Genomic DNA, 12445 nt, shown 5'->3' with positions numbered 1-12445 from the left:
AATATTGCTTTTCAAAGTATATTTGGGGGAAATTAGAGGTAGGGCACTAAAAACCAAAATCCAGGTATGCGTAGCATTTTCTATGCCTGATTTCTAACCCATGTATGAAAGTAGTGATTTAATACTTCATTCTTTGTGACAAAAATGATTCAAAGAGCCATATTTTTCAGGGCTTTTGATCTGAAGGTTTCCGAGGGTGTCCAGTACGGCTTAGATAACTAACCGGGAAGATAATCCGTGCCATAAATCCTTTGCTTCGGGTTTTTTCCCTCAGAAACTCACCTCCGCGCACCCGCTGGCAGCGGTCGCCGTAAGGCTCGCCCGGTAACCGTGTCGGCTTCGGCCGAGGAGAGGCGCCCCCCACCCCCCGCCCGCGGAATGGTTCCGCCCGCCGGCGTGCCCAGTCATGTGCGCGGGCCGCCCCGGCCCGCCGCCTCCCGCCTCGTCCCCTCACAGCGCGGCTGGGCCGGCCCTCGCACAAGCACCGTGGCTCCTGCGGCCTCCTTCCGAACAAAAGGGCTTAGCGAAATAAAATCGTTTGGTTAATAAGACTTCGGAAAGCGAGGGCAGGCAGTCTCGGTTGTGAATATTTTCTGATTTTTCCAGAAATCAAGCAGAAGATTGAGCTGCTGATGTCAGTTAACTCTGAGAAGTCGTCCTCTTCAGAAAGGTACAGCTGCATCTCTTGCATGAACGATTCATGGTGTAGCATTGCCAAGCAGCGGCGCAGGGTTTTTTTCTTTTCCTTGTCAAGTTTGCTGGTATTGTTTACGTATTGCATGCTGGTTATTGTACCGTATCCATTGAACCTCTCTTCTTGGTTAAGCTTTGTGCGTTTTTGCAGAGATTGATTATTTTTTTTTTTTTTTTAATGAAGCCTACTGAGCTGCAGCATGCAAATCATACTACAGCAGGCTGCTGGTTTGTGTGTGCTGGTGTTGCAGACCTTGCTTCTTTTCACTGTCATGCAAACAGCATCTCGATTTCTAAATTCGTTTTTAAAGACCTCGCGTTTTTGTTGTGTTGCAGGAAACAGTTCCACGGTTGCAAAGGGTTCCTTTCAATTTAGATGCATAGGAAATATAACTTGGTGAAGCGTTTCATGTCCTGTTATGTGGAAAGGGAGTGTCCTTTGCAAAGTAGCTCAGGAATCGCAAATCCTCCAATTAGTCACATTCTGTAAGATAGATGTGATCCTTGTTCAAGTCTGTGCTAGGAAATGGAGCAGTCGCTGCATGCAGTAATGGTTCATGCCTGCAGGTAAGGACAAAATGACTCAGAAGTGTTTTTAAAGCAATTATTTCATCTGTCAATCAGATTATTACAATTTCAAGTAGCTGTTTCGTTTTAAAGAAATATTTCGAGGTACTAAATGCACATTAAGTTTTCTGACGTGAAATAACCTCCTGGTGATTATTTTGTTGATTTTAAATGATCCAGCCCTGCTCACTTCTGTTTTGCTTGTGACTGAATTTTAAGAGAGATTTTTGTTTTCGAAATTGCCTAAATCCAGAGCAACATAATATCTTTTTTTTTTCCACATTATTTACAGTAATTATTTTGGCTGTATGCAAAAGGCCACCCGAATGTTCTATTTTGCCATTTTAATATTGGACGTTGGCAAAAAAAATTATTAATTTTAAGCACTCAGACTGTATGTTTAGCCGAAATTATTATCCAAAGTCCATTTTATTGAATGGCTTAGCATAGAAAGACATGATAATGTACTAAAAGCTATCTTAAGGAAACAGGCTAAAAGACATCTTTCAAAATGCACGAGTGCTGTGTGGCATGCATGGGTTTAAAAAACAAAATGAGCAGTTTAATTTGATTTATAAGTATATTTGTGTAAGATACGTAGAAGCAAACTGCATTGCCTTTCACCAGCTGTAGTATAACAAAATATCAGCAATGAGGGATACAGAAAATGGTGGGGGGGAACGGGTTGTTAATTCACCTTTCCAAAATGGAGATATATGAGTAGCTTTGAGAGATGTTTTATTTATTTATTTATTCAAAATTAAGAATAATGAAAGAAAAAGTTAATGTTTATTTGTTTACCTCTATTCCACCCTGATGCCTAAAATTTTTAAATACAAGATTAATAAAATGGTGGTGATAACAGAGGGGCGATGGGGTGAAAATAGTAAAGGAAACAGGTGTTAACTTGATTTTTGGAACGGCTTTTGTTGGCATTGCTGTGGGGGAATTTATTATATAATACAGATATTTATTTTATCGATATTAATTTTATGCAGCACCCTAAAACTGATCAGTCTGGTTTTGAGCAAAACATGCTCATAGTTGAACTAATGGTAGTCCTAGATGAATACGTCCCTGTAAAGGATTATAACACATAATTAGAAAAGGATGCATTTGTCTGAGATCCATTTAAATGCCATTCATTAAAAAGCAAGCTTTTATAACATCATGATGCGTTATCTTGCAATAAAGATTAAAATGTGAATGTTGTATATGCACATAGATTTCTTTTGTGGATTTAAATATGTGGTACTGTTCACCTGGAGACTGATTTGACACATCAGCTGCGCAATTTATATGGCCAGTTGTAAATGAAAACAACTTTATATATTATCTGAGATTTTTTTTTTAAATAACCATGTTCTTTTCACCTGTCTAAAAATAGACTGAATTTTTTTGCAAGCTGTTACGAAACAGTGCTGTCTATCCTATTAGCTGCCAGTTCCTTTCAAGGCCTTTCCAAAATTACTGTATAAGATGTTTTTAAGGAAAAAAAAAATATAGTATTGAGTGTCTGAACTGCAAAACTGTCCTCAGTCTGCTGTATAGCGAAATTGCAGTATGTGTTCATACCATACAGACATGAACAGGTGCATGTTTTTGACAAACACAAAGGGAATTCATACTTGCATATTTTTTATCATCATCAATTTTTACCCTTGCTCCTAGTGGTTGGACTTCTTGGGAAGCTTGAGTTCTCTGGGTGGAAATGCTGGGTGGAAGATCTGAAAGAGTCCATGGCTTGTTTCTTGTTTTCCACACTAGCAGAGGCTGCTAGACAGTGCTTGCATAGCAGGAGGGGAGGGGAGAGGAGGTGCTGTGTGCATTTACAGAAGCTGATGAAATGGGAATAGAGAAGGAATGAGAGAGAAGCCCATCACTTGCCTCTTTCTTTGGTTGGTCTTTGTTTTTAACAAGAGTTCAGTGTTTGTGGGTTTTCCTGCTCACTTGGTGAGTTCAACATGTTATCCTCTCCTAGAGGAAAAAAATGATGAGAAGGAAGCTGGAATATAATGGATAGTTTGGCTGCTATGGAAGCTCAACATTTTAGAAATCCTGCAGCATTCTCTTAGGATAGTTGGTTGTTATGTTTTTAAGAGGCTTTTAGAAAGAGAGATGAACACTTTCATTGAGGATCCTCTGAGATGTTAAAGACATTGCAGCCTTGAAAAGCAGGTTAATACAAACCTGAGACATTTTTCATAGTGAGATTCATCCTTCCTCTCCCCTCACCTACCCCCTAGAAAAAACTGTAACTGCAGATGGGGGCATAAGATAACTGTGTTTTGGTGTGTTACAGCATATTTCATTAAGCAGACACAATCAGACAGCATCTATAAGTCCTAAATTTCTCAGTAGTTAATGCTGCCTGTGTATGTGTTAGCAGCCTGTGACAAAGTCCTTGTTCCTTGTTGATAAGGTAACTCGGGTAACTACAGATGCATGTGTGCACATGGACTGTTACAGTGGATCAGGTAACCCGCTGTAACTTGTTACACTGAATTGATTTGTTTGGATGTCTGAGCTTTAAGTATACTGTGGAAATGTTTTCCTCCAGCATGCTTAGTGTGACACACACCTGGTTTCTTTATCTAATAAGTAGTAATTTAACCACCACGTACCCCTATGTTCTTCATGTTTCAGTGAAGGCTGTGTGAGGTTACTTGTCCAAGCCTTGCAAATGTCATTAGAAAGCAAGTAGCAGCAGCCAGACAGAGGAGGATGGTCTTTCAAGAACCCTCCAAGAAAGCAAAAATACTTTAATTTCTGTTGTATGAGTTATGCAGTCTTCTCATGTACAGTATAGTCAAACCCTTTCAGCTGTACAGATTTTCTTTTTTGCCTTTTTAAGGGCTTTCTGGAACTCCTTGCAAGTTTGTTTTGTTTTGAGAAAAGAGTTCTTCCACCTGGTTCACTTTCTACTCTTTAGACTGCAAACCTAATGTATATAGTATTTTTCTTTTTCATACTTTAGGACAAAGACCTCTGTATTTTTTTAGCTCTGGTTTTGGATTTTAAATTTATGTCATCTTAGCAATGCAGTTTGACCACAGGGCATTTGCTGGTAAAGGTTATTAGCAAGGCTGGTAAGTCTGAAGTATTTGACTTTCTCTTTTCCCCTCTTTCTGTAACAGCTGCATGTTTCTTTAAAATGAATTTCTGCTTCAGTGTTTTTAAAAAAAAAAAATTAATAGCAGCCACTCATGAGCAGTCTTGAAGTAGATAACTGGTGTGTGTATAATTCAATTTTCATGATTTTGAGGGGGTTTATAAATAGCAGTAAAGGGAAGATACTTTCAAATGACAGTAGGACAGCAAAGTGTGTTATTCACACTGAATAACACAATAGGAAGTTATTCTACTTTCATGTAGAAGTATTTGGGGTGGGGTGCTGCAGGCAAGGTTTAAGGAGAACTGTTCTTTTTTTATTATTATTTTTTATTTTAGCCTTGGGCTATGTATACCCCTCTCTCTTTGTAATTTATCTTTGCAGAGCAAATTAATGTATTTCTCAATGCTTTTACGTGGTTTCTTCATCAGGTCATCCCAAGAATGCAGTCAGGGATAAAGTAAAGGAGGAAGAAATCTAAAATAATGAGGAGGAAGAAAAAAGATGGAGACTGAGTACTGTCTGGTTCCTCTTCTAAGAAGAGACCTAATGTTAGTTGATATAAGAGGCATTGTGAAACAGGTTATGATGCTGAAGGGTTCTTTCAGGTTTAGGAACATGTGGGATTTTTTTTGTTCCCATTTTTTTGTGTGTTTGTTTTTCTTTTTTAAATTTAATTTAATTGTGGATGCACTACTTCTAAGGCAGAAGTGTCACTTGGAATGAAGTACAGAAATAAAACACATGTTTAAAAGTAGAACCACCATCAGCTCACAACATTGAGTATGAGCTGATATTGCTGCATGTCTGATAAATGTTTTGGAATAATTATTAGATAATAGGGCATTATAAGATAATAATTCTATTGTTATTTATATAACTAACATAGAAACAAAAAATAATTACCAGAATAATGCAACTATTTCATCAGTTCCACTAACTTCTAAACACGTTTTTAAAATACTATCTTTTCTTTAGCTGTCTTCCCTCTTTAATTTTTTTTTTTAAAGTGTAAAAGAAATATTGCCTGACTTCCATTTCAGGGCGGTTCAAATTTATTTTTAGTAGTCATACAGCTTTAATTTTTCAGTTTTGTTTAAAATAACATGAGAACAATGAACTGTATATTCCCCCCCCTTTTTTTTTTTTTCCAAAATTGTAAGCTAATACTGCTATTTGTTGTATTTTATCTCAGAAGTAGAGAGGAAATCATCCTATCTTAATGTGGGCCCTGAGCTGTTTGTCCAGGGAGGCACTTCATTCCACCACTGAACTCTGTTTGGTGACAGTGTGCCTGTATAGCTATCTTAGACTAGATACTTAATTTTAGATTACTAAAATTGGACCAAAACTAACCCTATGTTTTGTGTATTTTTCATATTAAAGGTTTTACAGGCTCATTGTTTTAGCGTGCAAGGCTTTTAAGTGAAGTATGAAAGGGATGTAGAGACAAAGAATGCAACTTGCCGTTGTGTTTGTGTAGGAAAAAAAAAAATTGAAATAGCGTGTGTAGAAGCAGCCACTTGTGGAGCAGCTTTTTCACTTGAGGTGATATTTTTAGGGGACACTGCACTCTTTTTTTTTTTTTTTTTTTTTTTTTTTTTTTAAATTAGAGCTGATAGTACCTGTATCAGTTCATCAGTAGGCTTTGAAAAGATTTAGAATTTGAAGTGTATTTTATTTTTCAGTGATAGACTTTGTTTATTTCTATGTCTGTCTGGAATTTCTGCTATATGTAAGAAAATCATGTGCTTTGATATTTAATCACAAGTGAAATGTATCATTATTATTCCTACTATTCAGATGATCTTCTGTGCACTACTTGATATTTTTCTTTGGGATTTTTTTTCCTCTTATCTTTAAGAGCTTTTCATTATGCAGTTATTTGTGAGATATTTATTACCGGGAGGTTTCTAATATACCTTCTGAAAACACAAATCCTGGGTTTTGACACTTACTGTTGGAACTAAAATGAGAGAACTTTGGGAAAGGGAGAGATTGAAGGTGCTGGGGGGGTTGTGTGAGATTTTCATGTATAAGAACTGTTCGCTGGAAACTAATTCAAGCAATCCAGTGATGATTAGAACACAGTTAGTTAATGGCTAAAAAACACGTATGTAAAAAATTTGAAAACTATGATTTGAACAATACGCTTTCTCTTTCTAAGGTAAACATGCTTATTCCAATTCCACTTCAGGGTAAAAGGTCAGCGAAAAAGTAAGGGGTCATTTTAAGCAAAGCCTTTTTTGTTACAAATTTAGTCTATTTCATGACTTGAAACTTTTTGCCTAATCCCTGTCTTAATCATGACTTCACTAAAATGTCCACTCCAGGCCCCAGACAGATAGGAAGGGAATGTTACCTGATAGATTGCATAAAACAATGTGTACCTATGCCAGATGACTGCATTTCTGTTGTTGCTGTGCTGTGTTACAGGATAAATTCATTTATGGTTTTCTGCATCTTCACATTATATACTTACAAATGAATAATAAAATATTTAGATGTTCATATAATTCAGTAAATTTACTGTGATGTGATATGTGTATTTTCATTGATCCGCAACTGATGTAGTTACCAAGAGATGCTAAGCAACAGGTTAAGGAAATGTATGCCAGTTTAAGCATTCCATTTTGTTGCATAGTTTGTGTATTATAAGCATATTACCAGGAAATTGTGGCATCTCTCAGCTTGTGAGTTGCAGTGAATACTGCCATACAGTTCAGAGGATATCCATCAGTCTTTCAGTTTGATTGAAAAATACCTTTTCTGTCCAAAGGATGTCGTGAACAGAAGGTCTTTTACTAGTTCTGTCTTTAGGAATTTTACACTCCTAAGCCAGTATCTGCCCCAGGTGCTTCTGTATTTTCTTCAAGACTCACCCTTAGCCTTGGGTAAACTCTCTGACAAAATCCAAACAGCCACTGTTACCTCAAAAACCAATATGAAAGTCATCTCATGTAGGATGCCTAACAAACGCATGCTGCTGATTGTGACTAAATGGATAGTGCCTTGCTGTTTCCCTTTCTTTTGCTTTGCTTTTTTTCTCTGTTTTTATTCTTTAAAGCTCCAATTATGAAACAAATGTGTGCAGCTCCAAGCTCTGCGTGTTATATGGGCTACAAACGAAGGAGTGCCAGTTCTTTACCAAATTTGTCTACACAGCTTTCCTTGTCTGATTATAGCTTCAGGTCAGTCAGGCTAGTTGATTGTTTCTCTTCCATGACTGGACAATGTTTGAGACCAGAACCACATTCCACACAGATGTTCTGTTTGTATGAAATTCTGGCTGTTTAATAGGATGTTCAGAAGACACTTTAAATAACCTCTCTGTACTGATGTGTCCTAATTCTAACTTTATCTTGTCTTCTAAAACAACAAATTACTGTAAATTGGTGATACCCTCATTTGCTAGAAGATCATGTTTTCTTCTCTTGAAGGCTTGTGAAATGTATGTATTTTAATGTTGTGCTGGTTAATCTTGAAGACTTTTTTTTTTTTTTTTCCCCCCAAAACCTGGAGCAGTGTAATTCCATGGAAGGGAGAAGAATTTCTTAAAGCTAATTCTTATTTGGCAAAATGTCATTGGAATAACATGAAGCATTTTAAGAATTCAGTGCTTTGTTTTCATGAAGCAACTTCCTATGTCCCAAATCTGCTGTGATGTTCACAGCCTTCCTAAGAAGGCAAGGACTTGTCCTCACTTCTGTTGCTCGGTACTACAGTGCATGAGGGTAGAGTAGTGTATATCTTTTTTGGGGGCAAAGGTGGCCATGTTAGTGCAGAAACTCTTCTTAAGATATGTGTTTGTTTTGTGTTGTCAAAGCTTAAATATTAGCAATAGTTCTGGCAGAAACTGGGAGAATTGTTTTTGTCATTAATAGTACTATAAAGAGACTATTATTTTCTTTTGTAACCACTGTATCAGAATATCCAGCAGTGATTTTTTTTTTTTGTGGAGGTGGAAAAGGGGTCTGAAATTCCTGTGGGTTTCAGTGGACAGCTGTTTTGTTATTCTGTATCCAGCATCAGGACCTGCAGATTCTCGTTGTCTGTCATCTTCAGCTGCTATGAGCACTGTCCACAGAAGCATTCAGTTCCTGCCATGTCCACATACCAAACAGACGTATCAACCTCTGTTTATTCCATGTCATGAACTAGAATGGAAGATGTTTGGAATTATCTCTGTTCTTTATGAATCCTTCTATAAAAGGATTACCTTATCCATAGGAGACCTCTGAGGAAACCACCACACGTGTGGTTCTTTGTCATCCCCAGTATGACAGCATAAAGCCTTTCTGACAGCTCCTGTTGCGTATGTGACAAGAATCAGGAATTTCCACTGCTGCTTGGTTTCTTAGCTATGAGAAGCGTATGCTTCCGAGAAGACTGTAATACGGCTTTGGACGAAGACTTCCATAAGAGATATGAAAAAGATGATCAACCATAGTGATTCTGAAGTACATTTTTATCAATTAAAACATTTCATTCTAACATAATATAAATAAGAGTACAAACAGTCTTTATATGCTTAGTTTGAAGTCTCACTTGGCTCCTTCCCAGGTAACTAATGTTTCAGATTATTAGTCTAGAAAGCCAAATAAAAAAAGATACAGCCTTCTTCAGAATGCTTATGCTTCACAACAGAAGTGAAAGAATGGAGAACTTACAAAGAAATTATCGGTGATCAAGGAAGAAAAGTCTTCCCCTTTCTCACAAGTACTCTTGATATCTGTGGGTGGATTACTGAGATGATGAATTAGCATAGACCCTATTCCTTGGGCACCCCGGCTGTAGTATGCTGCCAGAGAATGCATGATTTTTTGTGCAGACCACTAGTATTTAAAGGTGCTGTTGCTCTTTATGGAAATCTGTTTACAAGTTTTTCTCCAAGGCAAACATATTAAATATGTTCCTGTAATTTAATTCACATCTACTTTGTTTCATCTGTATTTTTGCTTTATTTGTGTTACTCTTCCATTATAATGGTGTACAATTGAGTCCTGACTTGAAAAGGAAACGCATAGGAAAGATCTGGTTAGGATTCCTTTCAAACGTGTTTAGCACATAGGAATTTCAAGGGCTATTAAAAGAACCAGAGGACATCCAGTTGAACTAGAATGGTGCCTGAGAATGCTAATACTTTTTTTTACTATCATTTAAATACCCAGTGGTTTACAAAATGCCTTAGCAAATCTGCATGGAGTGTGTTCCAATAGATGCCAGGACAGCTTAAGCAGGTATAGACTACCCCGGACTCGAATCTAAGGCAGATTTATACACTTCGCCTTCAAAGTGTTACTGATAGGTTTGCTAAGAAACTTGCTAAAGGTGCATGTCCTTTTAGCCATGCCAGTTGTTAGAGGTAGCCAAATGTGGAAGGCTTTGTGTCCCAGAGGCATACCTCCTGTCCCAGCTAAATAGGTAAGCGCAAGACTGCTACAGTTCTGTGTCCCCAGGGCTAGCCAGTAATGAGACTGAACGCTTATTCCCAATAGGTGTGTGTGCATGCACACACACTCACATACAGAAAATGCGTACGCAGCTGGCCACACAGATCAACAGAGACTCAAACCAGTGCTTTTATTGGCACCCACATAAACAATACACAGAGCACTCAAGCAAGAACTGCATGGACAGCCCAGTGCTGTTCCTCCTTTCCAGCTCCTCAGGAAGGAAGTCCTCTAGTGGAATTTTCACAGAAACTCACACACATGCTATATGGGTCCTCCTAGTAGCTGGTTTTAAATGATCTATGTAGTTGTTGAAGCCTTCACCCATTGGTGTCCCCCAGTTGTTGGCATCTAGACCCATGAGCCCCTGATGTTTGTGTTCTCGCTCCAGTTGCTGGTACTTAGACCTCTTATCTACTTGCTGGCCAGTCTGGCTTGAAGTTGGCTTGAGTTCATGCATACACACTCAGAATAGAAAGTGCATCCACAAAGAGGACAGAAATAGCGTTTAATGACAATATAGGATAGACTGTTGTGATCAAGGGCAGGGCTCAGTCAAACAAGTGCACTGACCAGCCACCCATTTGCACTAGACCTGCCCCATTTATCCTTTTTCCCTGCTGTTTTCCCATACTTGTTTGTCCCTTACCCACCTTTATCCCTGTCTTTTTCTGCCTCTAGTGCCTTCCCCTAAACATTTCATAATGACTTGCGTGCTCTCACAATCCCACAGTAAGTTTTACACAATCCCAAAATGTTCTTCCTCCCTGCATCCCGTAATAAGTCCTGTACCCCTTAAGGCAATAACCTTTAGTTTTCAAGGTGTTTCTGGGGAGAGAGTTTCCTCCTTGACTCAGCTTGGTGAGTTTCACACTGGGGGAATGTGGTCTAATTGATGGTCTTGGGAGTAGCTGATTCAGGTGCTCCATTTTCACTGATAAGGTTGTTAGAGTTTTTCTACCTACTGTTTTTCCACTGATCCTTGCTGGATCTGTTTCTATTATGATTAGCCTTTAATCAGATAACCTAACACTGGTCTCCCAGGGGCCTAGTAGCACCTGTCAAAACTGGGTCTAGGTCTGTTTGGATTTTTGGCCATCTGACATGGGCATCCAAAAGATTGAGATCAGCTGAGGATACAAAATGCACAATTCCTTTGCTACTACTTCTCAGGTTCATGGAAATGTAGTATTGCAGAGTTTTGTCTACTGCTTCACTCCTATTCAGTTTATAGACCTATATTTCTGGAAAGGAAAAGTGAGGTATCTTCTTACAGTGTGTTAAATATATACTCTATGCTTCGGACTTACACCTGCTGGAGATGTTAGGCTCATACATCTAATAAAGGCAAAGCTCAGCAATGACTGCAAGCAAGTAGTGCTACTTACTCTGCTGAACTTGTCCTCTGTGCTTGTTGCAAAACCCATTCGAAGTAAACTAGCACAGGGAGGCATAATAATAGTAAGGAGTTCTGGAGCATAAACCAACTCAGACTAGACATCCTGCCTCTATGCGTTCTGGTCCAGAAAAGAGCTGTCTGATAATAGCAATCAAAAAGTATTTCTTGGGCCAGTTTAAAAAAGGCAAAAAGCAATCATATATCCTTATTTAGAAGGGGAGTAATGTCTCCAAGGTGGACAGGAAGGCCAGCCGTTAATTTGACCTGCAAGCATCAAGAGATGGCTCAATTCCCTTGCAAGGTAGCTGAGCAGGCAAAAATCGCAGACCCACAATGTATATTAGCCAATATTTGGCTATCTGACATCTGTATTCAAAAAACCTGGCATGTATTATTTCTACTGTAAGAGCCCAACAGCTAGCTAATACTTGAGCCTTTGCCAAGTTGCTTCTCTCAGGAAGAGAAATAGATTATGTGATTTGAGGGTTGTGAGATTTTTTTGTGTGTGTATGTGCAGTCCTGTTTATTTACAAAGCATGTAAACAGAGCTCTGTTTGCTTGAGCAGAGTAGAAACAAAGTGCAACAAGCAGCTATTTCGCTGATGTTTTCAAGTCCGCCTGTCTAGCAAGTACTGTACTAAAAAAAAAAACAACCCTAAAACTCAGCACCCTAAAAAACAACACCCAAAAAACCCTGCACAACTTTCTCTCCTGAGATCACAGGCACAGCATTTTTTGCTGTTTTTTTCTGTTTAAACACAGAGGCATATATAACTGCAACAGTTTTCCCCAACTCCTTTAATTTTATAATTGTTATTTATAAAATTGTTCATTCTTCACACACTTTACAGTCTGACTGGGTTTGATGTGTAAATGCTTTGGACAGTGTTGTTTGGTTTTTTTTTTAACAGCTGTTGTGTAAAAGACCTAATGTTCCTTTCTTTCTTAGACTAAAAGCAGGGTATTCAGCCCAACCATCAGCCTTGATTGCAGCGAAATACAGAATTCTTTAAAGATTAGCTTGATCACAGACTTTTTTTTTTTTTTTAGGATAACAATGCCATACCTAAAGTATAACTTTCAAAAATGTCTTTATGCATGCTATAATACCTTTATTCACTTTCTGCACTCTACAGTTTGTTCCCAGGTCATGTTGTGTGGCATCTGAAGACTCCTGCCGTTTACTGCAAATAGCTCTAGTCGGGCCTTTCCCGTGAACAG

At 38.3% G+C, this 12445-nt stretch overlaps 1 protein-coding gene across 5 annotated transcripts in view; it reads left to right on the top strand.

Moving 5' to 3' along the window:
* SRPK2 (SRSF protein kinase 2) overlaps positions 1-12445 on the top strand; it is a 161368-nt gene that overhangs the window by 52980 nt on the left and 95943 nt on the right. The window contains exons 1-2 of one of the 5 annotated variants that reach the window (XM_076328384.1): positions 622-670; positions 1030-1260. The exons of 3 other annotated variants lie outside the window; for them this stretch is intronic. In XM_076328384.1, coding sequence (XP_076184499.1) covers positions 1220-1260 — 41 coding nt within the window. In that variant the 5' untranslated portion in view covers positions 622-670; positions 1030-1219. Of the gene's footprint in view, positions 1-606; positions 671-1029; positions 1261-12445 lie in introns of those variants that run through there. One more of the 5 variants, XM_076328394.1, reaches the window with a different exon arrangement.

The sequence above is a fragment of the Aptenodytes patagonicus genome, chromosome 1, assembly GCF_965638725.1.
Source record: "Aptenodytes patagonicus chromosome 1, bAptPat1.pri.cur, whole genome shotgun sequence".
NCBI lineage: Eukaryota > Metazoa > Chordata > Aves > Sphenisciformes > Spheniscidae > Aptenodytes > Aptenodytes patagonicus.
Note: the sequence above shows the minus strand (reverse complement) of the source record. Positions and strands in the feature narration are given on the sequence as shown.